This window comes from Chlorocebus sabaeus, chromosome 21 (assembly GCF_047675955.1).
Source record: "Chlorocebus sabaeus isolate Y175 chromosome 21, mChlSab1.0.hap1, whole genome shotgun sequence".
NCBI classification, from domain to species: domain Eukaryota; kingdom Metazoa; phylum Chordata; class Mammalia; order Primates; family Cercopithecidae; genus Chlorocebus; species Chlorocebus sabaeus.
The window spans coordinates 127957942-127972121 of record NC_132924.1 but is presented as its reverse complement, the minus strand read 5'-3'; the positions used below and the strand labels follow the sequence as shown (position 1 = coordinate 127972121).

At 45.1% G+C, this 14180-nt stretch overlaps 1 protein-coding gene across 1 annotated transcript; it reads right to left on the bottom strand.

Annotated features, from left to right (window-relative positions):
* Positions 1-1477: 1477 nt before the first annotated feature.
* INSIG1 (insulin induced gene 1) lies at positions 1478-13560 on the bottom strand. Its single transcript, XM_007983586.3, has 6 exons — positions 13452-13560; positions 12713-13151; positions 9702-9826; positions 9061-9227; positions 8632-8731; positions 1478-3483 (listed from the first exon to the last, which is right to left on the bottom strand). Exons 2-6 carry the CDS (start codon positions 13122-13124, stop codon positions 3454-3456), a joined length of 834 nt encoding a protein of 277 aa, XP_007981777.1. The 5' UTR covers positions 13125-13151; positions 13452-13560; the 3' UTR covers positions 1478-3453.
* Between the last annotated feature and the right edge of the window lie 620 nt (positions 13561-14180).

Genomic DNA, 14180 nt, shown 5'->3' with positions numbered 1-14180 from the left:
GTAAAGTAGAAAAGGCAAGTTTAGATTTATAATTGTTCCCTTCTCTCATTTCTTTTTACCACCAGGATAAAGGAAATGTCTATAGTTCAATGGTGGGGAGTGCCAGGTGATTATATCTTAATTCATTTAAACCAATCTGCCGGAAATCTTGCTTAAGATCACAGGTGGCTTTTAAAACTAGCCAAACAAACAAAACATCCTTGAATGTATCTTGAGTTCCTATTTACTCAGCCTTGCTCATTCAGTTGAAAAGAAGTGAACGAGGAAATCTTTTGTAAATTACACACCTTACCCTTCATGAAATGGTTTAATTCCATCACTTGCTCAATAGATCAGAAAAATTCCAGGAAACGTTTAACCTCCAAAACTTATTCTAAAACATGAATAGGCCAGGTGCGGTGGCTCACATCTGTAATCCCAGCAGTTTGGGAGGCCGAGGCAGGCAGATCACTTGAGGTCAGGAGTAAGAGACCAGCCCGGCCAGCATGAAACCCCATCTCTATTAAAAATATAAAAAAATTACCCAGGTGTGGTGGTGCATGCCTGTAGTCCCAGCTATCTGGGAGGCTGGGGCAGGTGAATGGCGTGAAGCTGGGAGGTGGAGTTTGCAGTGAGCCAAGATCGCACCACTGCACTCCAGCCTGGGCAACAGAGCAAGACTCTGTCTCAAAAGAAAGAAAGAAACAAACATGAATTTAGACTAATTCAGTAGGCACTCCTACACTCGATCCACATAAATTGGGTTAATCTCAGGCAAATCTCGTCTCTGTAATGAGGGAAATGTTTTCATCATGAGTTCTACCAGTTTTTCCATACATGAATGTTTTATGTTTTAAATATAGTAGAAACCTATTGGTTTGGATCTGTATTATAAAATGTATTGGTACATACAAGGTAAGGCCTTTCTCTGCTAGTATTGAAATGCAATTTCACAACTACAAGTCATGTTAAGCCTGCAGGGCATTAATGTTCCAGGTGCTCAACGCATCTCTTCCGTTCTCGTCCCATCGTGATAACCTGTGAGAGCAAGTAACTCCAGCCACGCTGGCTGGCAGCCGGGGAGCTTGCCCCTGTGACAGGCCAGGCACGCCTGCTTCTCCTGCCCGAAAACCGGGTGCCTGTGGTGAGGAGGGGTAAAGTGGCAGGTTCAATTCAGCTTGCGCTGCACTTAACTTTCTACCGTAACAAAAACACATACTGTTGACCCTTAAACAACACAGGGTTTGAACCTGTGGGTCCACTTATACACGGAGCTTTTCCAACCAAACATGGTTTATTTGCTGAATGTGAAACCCACGTACACGGAGGGCTTTTAGTGTACGCAGGCTCCATAGGGCCAAGTGCCAGACTTGAGTATGCAGATTTTCGCATACGTGGGGTATCCTGGAACCAACACCCTGCGTGTATCTAACATCCTACATAGAGAATACCACCCCCACTGTTTTTTTTAAAAAGCAAACAAACATAAATACAACACTTGGTTTTGAACCTTTAATAAAAGTAAAAAATGAATGCAAAAAGAACACAATGTTGAAAACTTAGTATGAATGTGAATCTCACTAGATGTTCAAATCTGGTATAGTGCAAATTTTGTTCATACTATTTTACATTTTTACAAACTCAAATCACTTTGGTTCATATATTTTCTATAAACTATTGGCAAAAAAAATCTTCCAATTTACATTTTTTTGGCTACATTATTTCTAACAGATAAAGATTTACTTCCGGTTTCGGAGAGAAAGACTTAATGTTTGTGCATGATCGAGTCTGTTTTGAAGATTCACTCACTGCTTTCATCTAATAACTTCTGGTTTTTCATAAAATGCTGACATCTTCATTGGAAATTTTTTTTTCATGTAACTAATTGTTTTCATTTTCAGAAAATATATAAGGGGGTCATTCCAAAGTTCAGAATGATCCTATCTTTTTAAAAAACAAAATTCCTCTAAAACAAATTAGCTTCAGGAACTTAAAATTTACTCCAAGACATTTCCCTCAAAACAAAGCAAAAAACCCCAGCAAAGATCATTACATACACAAAACCAAACACAAAGAGTAGCGCTCACAGGCAAGGTCCTCTAAGCTTCCATTCTGCTGACTGCTGGCTTCCATTTAAAAGGAGTCTTTTAATCAAGCCACTTTCACAGAATTTAAAACAAACCAAACACATGTAAATTGCAAAATACAAAAAGGTAAATTTGTAAGTAAAAATGACTAAACCCACAAAACTGGAGTATTTCGAAGGTTGAGGGTTCAGTGGAGGGTGTAACACGAAAGGAACTTCACAACTGAAAGAAATCATCGCCGAGTTTCCTCCATGCAGCACTGAAATGAATGGAGAACACTTCTCTCGAACATCTCACACGTTAAAAAAAATAAATATTTAAGAGATACAAGGCTCAGATTGGTTTTCATATACATTGCACTTGAAGTTTAAGACCCAATACTTGCAAATTAGGTCTGGTATGGTCTATGCCATTAAATGAATACATTGTGCTCACCAATATCATTGAATATTTAGAAACACCACATGTTTAATGCAGTGACATATGCACTCTCCTTTTTACAAGGCAATCACAGATTGCAAATTCCATAGGGCTGTGGAAAAAAACAGTCATCTCTATTCTGTAGTAACAAAGAAACAATTTTCGCTCACTAAGATTGAAATACATGGCAGATAGGTATTCATTCTTAGATGATTACGGATTTCAAAAAAACTTCATAAACTGAGGTGAAAATTCCAATATATCGCAGTGTGGGAACCATGACTTTTCATTGCCTTTTGCTCAGTAAGATTGTCTACACAAACTTCCATGGTATGAAAAGCACAGTTGACCCGCTGGCGATACACACACGTGACCGTGTAAACACGCCACTGCAGGATGAACGAGCGTGACCATGAAGCGTGGCCATGCCGCGACTCCACTTGGAGCGTGACCTCTCTAGAATCACTGCTGCTTTTCTTGTTTTGTTTTTTGTTTTGTTTTAAACATAGCCCTATTTAAAAAAATCTTTCGGATAAATATTATTCCTATCACACCATACTTCATGTTTGTCAAGCACCATCAACCTACCTCCTTTGGGCACTGATACAAAACTGAGAGTTGGTAACTGAGTATAAGTTCAAGGCTTTGAAATATGGCAACTTGTTTTAATCACATGAATGAGATCTAATACTTGGGAAACTGCCACCTGCCTGAACCCACGCAGCCTTGGCAGAACGCTGCAGGGCACAGACAGGCGCCAGTGCCGTCAGTCAAGGGAAGGCTTCAGGGTAAGTCATCACATTCTCCACCTCCCTATTCTAGACTAGGTGAACAGTGTTTTCCAGGAGTCATTTGCACAGTCAGCCTGATCTAAATAGATTAAGAAAAAAGATCATCTTTGTCGTAATCCACAATCAGATTTTCTTCCAAAATCTTCCTTGCTCTCAGAATCGGTGGTTTTGAAGACTCAATCACTATGGGGCTTTTCAGGAACACCCTGTGTGCAGAAAGGAAAAAAAAAAAAAGGAAAGAGAAAATTAGCACTAAATGTATAAATATTTTAGTTACCAATTAAGTAGGTCCTAACATGAGAAAGATTAACATTTATATGACTGAAGAAACAAGATTGAGATGTGGGACATGTGGAGAGAACTAGAGCCTAAGGCCAGCTCTCCTAGCTCCCCTGCACCTTCTTCATGGCTCCAGCCCAGTGAGCCACAGCTCTCACCTGCAAAATTAGGATAATTCTCTGCCTCAAGGGCTAAGGCCCTTATATAAAACCTATTATGTAAGTGTAAGATATTGGTGAAAGTGTAACTAAATTAACATCTATATAAAGGAAACACCCACTTTTATCAAAGCATGGTGATGCTTCTGGTATGGTAGGTTCCTGAAAGTTCTAACTGCAATTTAAGGGATTGACCCTTTATCTGAAGGGAGGTTTCGGCCACAAACCTTTATTAGTATCTGATGCCCGTGTTATAACCCACCTTACCAGCAGTTTGTTGAAACAGACATTGGAAATAGGTCATGCTTTGTAATACTGAATAGTAACTCTACCCTCAATTCACACAGAGCTTCACAGTTTGGAAATCCTTTCTACATATTCTTCCTCATTTGACCCTCACAGAGCTTCGGAGAGGTAGACTCTACAGTTACTACTATGACCAGGCGCCGCAGGGCAATTCTCAATAGAGAATAGGATTTCACTGATGAAGAAGCAAACCCAGAGAGATTACATGACCTTCCTGAGGCCACAGAGCTTCTGCTAAAGGGCGAAAGAGAAACCTCCATACACAATTTTTTCCCCTCAGAATCGTGCCTTCCCACGTTACTTAATTGCCCTCCATTAAGAGGAAGGAGCTGAGCTCCTCACCTTCGGCAATGAAGGAGATTACTCATCCAGAAAACCGCAAGATCCTCTCATCTCAACAGACAGGTACAAAAGTCACGAGTCTGGGTTGAGTCACCCAGGTATGCCAGTTACTACCCTGGGGACACACACAATAAGATCTTCTAGGAAACATACATGCTTTTAGGAACTGATCATGTGAAAGCATTGCCAATTGTTAAATATGAACACTGGGAGGGCTCTATACACACTGCAGTGAGAAAACAAAAGAGCAAACTTTTGGCAGCAACTTGGAAAGAAAATTGGTCGTCACATTTGACTACCTGTCCACTAATGTGCTGATAAATCAATGGGAAGTGGACTTTTAGAATCCCTGGTTGACAGAGGCCACAGTGAGGCCTGGCATTAGTGTAAGAACACAAAGACACCAGAGATGAATGACAACCAGCCCGGGCGGACCTGACACGTGGCACAGGGACTTCCAGCAGTGTTGCCTAATTGTGGCACCCTGTAAATGGCAATATGGATCCTCCTCTCAACCCAGACACCGACACAGGCTGCTGTAAACCTACTTCCAGGGTGAGGGCAGGTGCAAGCCATGTGTTGAAAGGGCATGTGGTATACTAATGAGAAGCATGGTGCCAGCTCCAACTCTGCCACCCACCTGGCCAAGTTGTTTAATCTTCCTAAGCTGCAATTTCCCCTTTTATAAATGGGCTAATAATAGTTTCTACTTCAAAGAGTTATGTGAAGAGGACAAAACTGGCTAACAATGGAAACGTTCAGCACGATGTCTCCTGCGCAGCAGTAAGAGCCCAATACATGTAAACCCTCAGTAACAATAATAGTATTATTATCATTAGCAGCTGAATTGGGTCAATCAAAAACACGAACGGCAAATTAAATCCCAAGCTGACACTGAGGTGGGCGGGACTCTGCCTCCAGGTGTCCCAGTGGGGCCGGGCAGTGGAAGCAGGACAGGCTTGATTGCTGTTGGCAGTTCGCAGCTTACTCTTGAGAAAAGACTTGAAGCTACAAACAGCAACAAGTTCTATAAATGATGGTTACTGACTCATTTTCTTTTAAACATACAGGCTGGGCCGGGTGCAGTGGCTCACACTTGTAATGCCAGCACTTTGGGAGGCTGAGACAGGTGGATCACCTGAGGTCAGGAGTTTGAGACCAGCCTGGCCAACACGGCAAAATCCCGTCTCTACTAAAAATACAAAAATTAGCCAGGCGTGGTGGTGGGCGCCTGTAATCCCAGCTACTTGGGAAGCTGAGGGAGGAGAATTGTTTGAACCTGGGAGGCGGAGTTGCAGTGAGCCAAGATTGTGCCACTGTACTTCAGCCTGGGTGACAAAGCAAGACTCCATCTCAAAAATAAATAAATAAATAAATAAAAATAAACAAGCAAAAAAATAAACAAAAAACCTGAAACAGGCTGATAACAAATGTTTCTGCTATATTTTCGGACACAAAGGACAATGGCATGTGCGGGGGGTGGAAATACCACATAGAAAAAGCTAGGAGACCATATAACTTGAAGCAAAGCCAACTTGTAACTTTTGAGCATGGTTATTCTTGCAAGTAACTATGTTTCCTCCTAAGGGAGGGAAGCATAAGTTAGAACAAAGGCATCTGAAGAGAACTGAGACAGCTAAGAAGGAGAAGGTGTCAAGTGACTAGGGAAAACCATCAGCACCAAACACAGACCTGGAATGACCCTGGATCTGGGCGGGTCTGGTCCTGGTGCTGAACTGAGCCTCGGAATGTCTTCACCTTCAGACTGTCATCAACTTCACTCTCGTCACCTCCCTTCACAAAGTCTTACTTGGTGTAGGTTTCAACCTTAAACCAATAACTCTTAGATACTATCCCTAGAACATCCAACCGCTTCCATTTTGTGAGTAAACAGTATGACAACAGTGGAATGTGAGGAAGGCTGCCCTGGGGGAAAACACGCATCATGAATGTGACGTCAAGGGGCCCAGCCTGAGGAACAGATGCAGCAGGAGGGAGGGGACTGCACAGAGAAGCCCCTGGGCCATTTCCAGAGTTTGATAGATGGAAATGAGTTTGCAAATTTTGAAGAGAAAAAAGAATAACAGTTGGGATCCAGAGGTAAGGATTTAAGTTTTTACGAATAAAAATGGTGGTAGGCGGGGTTAGACTCAGAACCTGGGAGGTCAGTTTCATGAGATATCCCAGTAGGGAAGGGATTAAGGCGGTGATCTCTCTCCTCCAGTTTTAAGATACAAAAGAACATCCAAACATTTTCCCCCAAGTTTAAAGAATAAAAAGGATCAAGAGAAAGCTGAAATAAGGAGAATTATAATTATGTCAACTATCCTATTTTGAGTTATCTTTAACATTTTTTTCTGTAAGGATCAAAGGAGCACAGCAGGAATTACTTAATGAAACTATCTTCAAAACTGAAAACGTTTCCTCCAACCATTTCTAGATGTTTAGAACTTATGAATGTTGTGAAATTTCTACTTCCACCAAAATAATGCTTATTTCTTAAAACTGATTTAAAAAGCCTTGACATATAACAGCGTCAACCTATCGTACAGAAATAATCAACTCTTTAAATGTTATTCAAGTTTCAGTTATAATGTCTAATTAGTCAATCCGGTTGAGGACAATTGTATTCTAAAAATCTTCTTAGGAATTCTCTCCCAAAGAGTCCCGGAACAAAAATCTCAAAGCAAGAAAGCGGAGATGGAGTTGCCTAGCTCTCGTTTGAAGACTATAACAGGAATGATGGCGAATGCATGAAAACAACGTAGTATTTTCATGTGGGACCATTCGACCAGATTTTTAATATTAAAAAAAAACAAAGCCAGGCTCACGCCTAAAATCCCAGTGCTTTGGGAGGCTAAGGTGGGAGGATCGCTTGAGCCCACGAGTTCAAGCCCGGCCTGGACAACACAGGGAGATAACATCTCCACAAAAAATAAAAAAGTTAGCCGGGCAAGGTGGCATGTGCCTGTAATCCCAGCTACTCAGGAGGCTGAAGCGGGAGGACTGCTTGAGCCCAGGAGTTCAAGGTTATAGTGAGCTATGATGGCACCACTGTACCATCATACACAGTGAGCTCTGTATCAAAAAAAAAAAAAAAAAAAAAAAAAAAGGCAAGCAAAGTCCTTTCTTCTCCATCATGAGAAATTTGGCAGCACAGACTCAGTAACCAGTGGAACACTGCAAATTCTACTTGTAATTACTTCTGTTTTTGTGAAACAGCCAAGTGGCCTTCAAATTCAACTCCTCACAGAGGTATCAGCTGGCAAAAATAAATGTACTGTTTTAAAAATAGCATGAGGTGCCCAGATAAGTCTTCCGAGAAAGTCCCAGAGCTTATCTCCGAGAGCAACAGCTCAAGGTTTGCTTTTTTTAAAATTCACTTTATTTCAGCCCACCAGTCAAAGTCAACTCAAAATAACATTTAAAAGTTCACTTCTATTTTTTTAAACTAAAGTGCTAAGATGCCAATTTTTAACTAATTAAGAACTGCTAAAGCCATCCTGGAGTTCATCCACCTTTCCATCTCCCTCAGAGGGGCTGTGAGAGCTCTGTGGGGTAGAGCTGCTTTCTCCTGCAGTAAGAACAGGTGCAATATTCAGGCAGGACAGTACGTCTACATGGTGACCTGGTCACGTGCAGCGGTGCTCTCATCACCACTCCTCCATGCCCAGGGCCACCTGCCCCACAGAAGGGTGTTGCCTGTCTGAACCAGGCTGTCCCCTTACCCGCCCACACCAGGCCCTGCCCTGGCCCGAGACAGACTCTGCAGCCTCAGGCTCGATTTGCTTGACTGTGGACTAAGAGGCCAGCATCATCTGCATCCACTCTGATTTTGTGAAAAGCAACACTGGTGGACTGATGCTCAGGGAGCAAAGTATCACTGCACGAGGTCATCCAGATCTGCTTCCGATGGCGAAGGAGGAGGGGACACTCACACACCAGTCACTTTCTTTACTGCTTACTACAGAAATTTCAAGAATTCAGAACACCGACCACATCTGCAATTCAAAGGGGCAGTGCGAGGGCTCTAGTTCCTTTCTCAATCAAATATTATGAATTTATGAATCTACAAATCTTTATAATTTAGCAAAGAATTACCTGGGTATCATTACCTATTTTTTTAAATACAACCTTTTCTCAGTAATTGTTACTCAAATCTGAACCAGAACATATAAACACAAAATTGAATGTATCATGTAAAGTAATTCTATCAAGGTAAAGAGACACAAGTTTTAGAAGATAATATAATATGATCATTTCACTCACCATAGCTAACTGTCGTCCTATGTTCCCCACTGTGACGCCTCCTGAGAAAAATATACAAGGGAGCCAAGAACGAATATAGAGGAAATCTGGGGATGTATACCTGGAGCAAGAAAAGAAACCGTGCCTTAGCAGCCAGTTTCACCTGGCTCAATTCTGCATCAAACATTCTCTGTAGTGGGGATATGCAGAATGTATATCAACCATGAAATGCTACAAAACGTTCATATTTGAATGTTTGGTTGTAACTGCTACTACTTGGTTTTCCTTTGCATTAAGTTATGGATAGCAGCGTTTTTTGGAATTTTGTACCTAAATCTAGATCATTCTATATAAAAACCAAATAAAATATGAAAATATCTAAGCCTTGTGGATGTTTTAATGAAAGTTAAGTAAGCTTTCCAAAGCCAATATTTGAAAACACATACTTACTGATAGACACCATTATACACGAGAAACTGCGTGATCAGCGTAGCTAGAAAAGCTATGGTGATCCCCAGCCCAAGGCCGCTTCTGGAACGATCAAATGTCCACCAAAGCCCCAAAGACAGGGCTGCTAAAGTCAAGGACAGTTGGACGTTATTGGCAAAATCCAATTTCTGGTGATGTAAAAGTTAAGGAAAATCTGCTGATTCTTAATAAGATCAAAAACACAAAGAAAACCACAAGGGTCAAAAACATGGGTATTTTATTATTGTACCACAAATAATTCACTGTCCATAAAAACTGTGTAATGAGCCAAAGAAAGGATTTGTTGGATAGAGGCTACAGTAATCACCAAGATCACCTGAAATCTCCCTGGCATCATTGACTCAAAAACTTAACCATAAGAATAAACTTGCTGAAAGCTATATATAAAATGCCGCTAGCATTTTGACCATAAAACAATATATTTTACCATGAAGTCATCAACAGCCCCATTCTTCTTTCTCTTTTTAGTAATTTGAAATGGGCAGGTGCCACCATCATGTTTGTATTATGACATGGAGTCATTTGAGTATGTAACAAAACGAAACACTTCAATGTATAACCTAAGAAGATACTCTGGACATAGCACAGAAAATTCAGGATACAGCACTGGCATGGTTAATGCCAACAAAAACTGCTATGCAGCGCATGACACTGGCCCACTCTCTCTTAAATTTGTGGGGTTCTCCGAGGTGACTGTCGATACAGGGGTACAGCAGGCCAACAACAGCTGTTTTAAAAAAAGATGACAATGTTAGAATACAGCAGATTCAAGTTCCACAACTTCAGTGTGGTCATTAGTAACACAAGACATTACTCAAACCAGTCCTTTTCCTAGAAAAAATTATCAGCTATAACATAATAGTTAAGAGTGATTTTATATTCTTGTTCTCTTTGAGTACCACTCCCACAAAATTGTACTGTTTAGAAAAGTTTTTAAAAAATCACTATTATTTAGTGCAGTTGAACATGTCTCAGTAAACACAGAAAGGAATCAAGCAGGGATTATTCATATTAACATGAGCAATATGTAACCTTATATTTAATATCCACATTTGCCTAAAGTACACAGAACTTAAATGACTATGTAGTTCACCTTATCTTTTCATCCAGTGTGATTTCGATCTTACAATAAAAAGGTTAGCATCTGTCCACACCCTGTCACATCATAGCTCTGACACTTCTGCCACCACCCAGCACTGGGATTGGGCACGTGACGAGATACATATTTGCTGATGTGACTTTGACAGTCTGGGTCACATGCTCCTAGGGTGGCCCTGGAGTTGATTTTCAGGGGTTCTAGCATGTACTGTACTGGGCACTGAGCACTGTGCACACATGCCCGTGGGCAAGTACGGGGCGAGAGAGCCCCACACGGGCTTCTCTTATTCTCCATCTGGTTCCTGCACGGTCATGCCTCAAGCTGTGGTAAGAATACCAGACCAAGAAGAGGAAACTCAGCCTCCAATCCCAGCTTGCCCTGGCGGGACCTGGCTCTGCATGTTTGTTTTCTCCTGTGTGAAATTATAAGGATTATGTAACTGGGACACAGAGAAAGAAGGGATCACTGTGGTCCAGAATCGTTATTCTTTACAGACACAGACTCGGATTTTGGACAGGTGGGAAGGAATGGCATTCCAAAAGAGAAGTAAAATGGCAAAAATGAAGGCAGGAATGAATGTCTGTGGGGGGGAATGGGGTGCTGGCCTGCGGGGTTGGATGCTGGGACACAAGGGTCACTGGGTCCCAGGGCTCTTGAGAACCCTGCAATTGTTTCACCTTGGTCTAGTATGAAAGAAATACACATTTTAGGTTCAACTGAGAAACAGGAAACATAGTTTTCATCAAACATTCAGAAAAAAAATGTTCAGTTTTCAATTTATTAATCATGTTCTAATTTTGGAGTTTTGAAAAACAGAGCCCCCCAAATTAACTTTACTTCACTATAGCTTAATTTTGCCTTTTAAGGTTAAAAACTAAATAGGTAGAAAACATACTATGATATTTTACTTATGCTCTTGGCTGATGGTTTAAAAAAAAAAGGTAGAGTATTAGAGTATGAGAAATTGTCCAGATATTCCTAGAAACCCTTGAGGCTTCAATTACAAATACTGAAGGCTAAACTATTTCATTTCTAAGATCAAGTTTTTGGTTAAAGGAAAGAAACTATTCTGCTAAATGTATATGAAACATGGAATTTTCAATCTAGATATATGTCTCAAAAATGTTTCAATTAGTACAGTCACATAAAGTGTTTCAGAAAACAAGAGGTTCCCCTCCCTCCGAGAACAAAGATGAAAACATTCTACCCACTACTTAATAATTACAGACATATGTCCTAGTTCTTGAACACACAGCCTTCTGTTAATCTGTTACAAAACTGTTTGCTGCTTGCTGTTTTCAGTGAGTCAACTGAGGCAATGTGTTTCCACAGTGCAGGAGACACACCTACAGAGGCAGCAGGAGCTGTTAGCATGGATGGCTTGGCCCCTTTCTACCTGCGCACGCTTGGATGTGACTTCACCTGTGACTCAGTTTCCACATCTATAAATGAAGCTACACGTGGTATTGCTGTAAGGAATGAACACAGCAAAGCATCTGAAGCCTATGGTCAGCAGTCAGCTGACAAATGTCAGTCACAAAGCAAACAGGATGCCCCCTGCACTGCACTGGAGTCACTTACTCATTTGTTTTCCCCACCAGACTGTAAGCTGCTTAAGGATAGGGGCTTGTGGTGCTACTTTTGGATTAACATTTCAACAGCTTGTAGAGTTGAGGTTGTAGAAAGCACCTGACAAAACCTCGTTAAATAAGCAAATACTGTGTGACTACAGCAGCAGTAAGTGATCTGCTGGGCCAAGATCGACTCAACATTTCTATAAAAGAGGTTCAATGATAGCCAAGAAATTCTAGTAAAGACACTCAGCAGTCCCCCTGTCCACGGTTCAGACTGACCTAGTGTTACACTGTACAGCATCTATGCTACTGCTTGGGTGTACGAAAATCTAAACGCCGTAAGGGGGTTACTCTTTTCCTTAAGAACGTAATCTACAGAGCTCTAACAGTTCAGGGAGTAAACGTTTTGGCTTCCGACCACGGTTTACTCAGCGACCCGGCAAAAGGAAGTACTGAGAAGTTGCTCCCCTGGCAACCGCCTCCTGAACACATGTGACGGGTTTGTTTTCAGTTATCCAGCAGGGTAGCATGTTTGCTGCCGCGACCAATGGCCTTTCAGTCCCGCTGCTCACCAGTTCCCCAGGCGGCCAATCCGGGGCGGCTGGCGCGGGATGACAGCTGGGGCTGTACCCGGACGCCAGGAGGGAAGGGCCCTCAGTCAGCTTGGCACAGCACCTGCCTGAAGAGCCAATTATCTCCCTGCCTCATCTCCATCAATGTGCTTCCTCAAACTTCAGAGAGCTGTGGCCCGAACCCGCCGGGGGGTGCCAGGTCCTCTCTACTCCTCCTTCATTTCTCTAAATCCCCAAACTGGAGATGCACACTTTCAATCTGTGGACAGTTCTAGTTTCAAATGCATGTTTCTCAATAGGCTGAAAAGTACTTGCAACCGAAAAGACACCCTTTTTACTTCCAGAAGAACCGCGGGGGGGGTACTCACCAGCTGCTGTCCCGCAGCAGGGAGGGACCCACCAGGCGGAGGAAAAGATGGTAGCGATCACCTCCTCGGGGAAGAGAGTGACATTCCTCTGGATCTGCAGCAGGTTGAGCACCAGGGCTAGGACCACCCCAACCGAGAAGAGCACGAGGCTCCTCTGCACCAGGCGATGATGCCAGGTGTTGGAGTAGGGGCCGCCGGGCTCGGGGCCGCTCATCGCAGCACTGCGGCCCCCGGGCGCGGGGTCAGCGTCCGGGGCACCACGGGCCGCCAGCAGGGAGGGCCCGGACACGGAAGCGCTGATCATCTCCCCAACCTTGGCTGCCAGCCCCGCGGCGCTGGCTCGCGGGGGGCCTCGGCGCCTCGCGCTGTGCGCACAGGAGCAACTCCAGAAGTGGTCGTGCAATCTGGGCATCGGTCACCCGCGTCCGAGAGGCGCTTCCTGGAAGAAGGGGGTCATCAAGTTCACTCAGAAGAGACAAAGCGCGAGGAAGGCCCCGCGGGACGCGAACCCCGACACCCGGGCCAGGCGGCAGCGCCGCCCCCCACAGGCTAGAACCCCGTGCACTCGCCCAGGGCCAGCGGCGGACGGGACCCGCGCTCACAGCGAGCAGCACCCCCGGCCCCAGCGGGACCAGCGTCCCAGAGACCCCACGGGGCCCGCGCCCGCCTACCTCCGGGGAGGACCGGCTGCAGCGCGACCAAACCCCGCCCGCGACCCCTGCCCCAGCCCGCCGCGTACCTGGCCGAGAGGCGCCCGCCCTCAGGCTCTGCTAGCGGAGGCGGGGCTATGGGGAAGGAGGAGTCGCGGCCCGGGACGGCCCCAACTGCGGCCGCGGCGCCTGGCGGGCACACGGGCTTATATGGCGGGCCGCGGGGCCCGCATCACGTGACCCTGCCCGGCCTACCCACCGCCCGCGCGCACCGCCTAGGGGCGTGGCCTGAGCTCGCCCTGCCCCGCCCGCGCGCCCGTCCACAAGCGGTCTGGTGAGGCGGCGGCAACCAATGGGAGGCGGGCGGCCCATATGACGTGCGCACACGCCACCGCCGGCCCGCGCGCGCTCGGGCGGGAGCCGCGGCACAGACGGCGGGGCGCGTGGCGGCTGCGGGGCACGCGGGCCCGAGCGGGACGGGCCGGCTGCGAGGGGATGGCCGCGGAGTTGGGGCCTGGGAGGGGACGGTCTGGCCCGGAGGAGGCGGAGGGAAGGACAGGGTGGGGTTGCGGGCCCGGCGCCGCCCCTCCCGGCTCCTGGCTCCCCTCGCCGGGTGTCCCGCGCCTGACCCGGAGGCGACAGGTCTCGAGCGCGCAGGCCTCCCTGGCGGAGCGCGGGCTCTGGCGCGGGGCCGGACCCTGCTCAGAGCAATGGCGGGCTCGCATCGGTGGGTCATTTTCTCGGGCCCCTAGTGGCCTTTGCTCACGCCTGGAGAGCAAACCACCCGCACAGCCCAGAAGCAGATAAAATCGAGACCA

What these genes read in the sequence shown, in the direction of transcription:
- INSIG1 (XM_007983586.3), bottom strand. Translation starts at nt 13,124, where the DNA reads ATGCCCAGATTGCACGACCACTTCTGGAGTTGCTCCTGTGCGCACAGC. An exon ending in CTGCTGCGGGACAGCAGCTG is followed by an intron (nt 9,827 to 12,712) that starts GTGAGTACCCCC and finishes TTTTTAAAACAG; the next exon opens with CTGTTGTTGGCCTGCTGTAC. An exon ending in TAGGACGACAGTTAGCTATG is followed by an intron (nt 3,484 to 8,631) that starts GTGAGTGAAATG and finishes TTCTGCACACAG; the next exon opens with GGTGTTCCTGAAAAGCCCCA.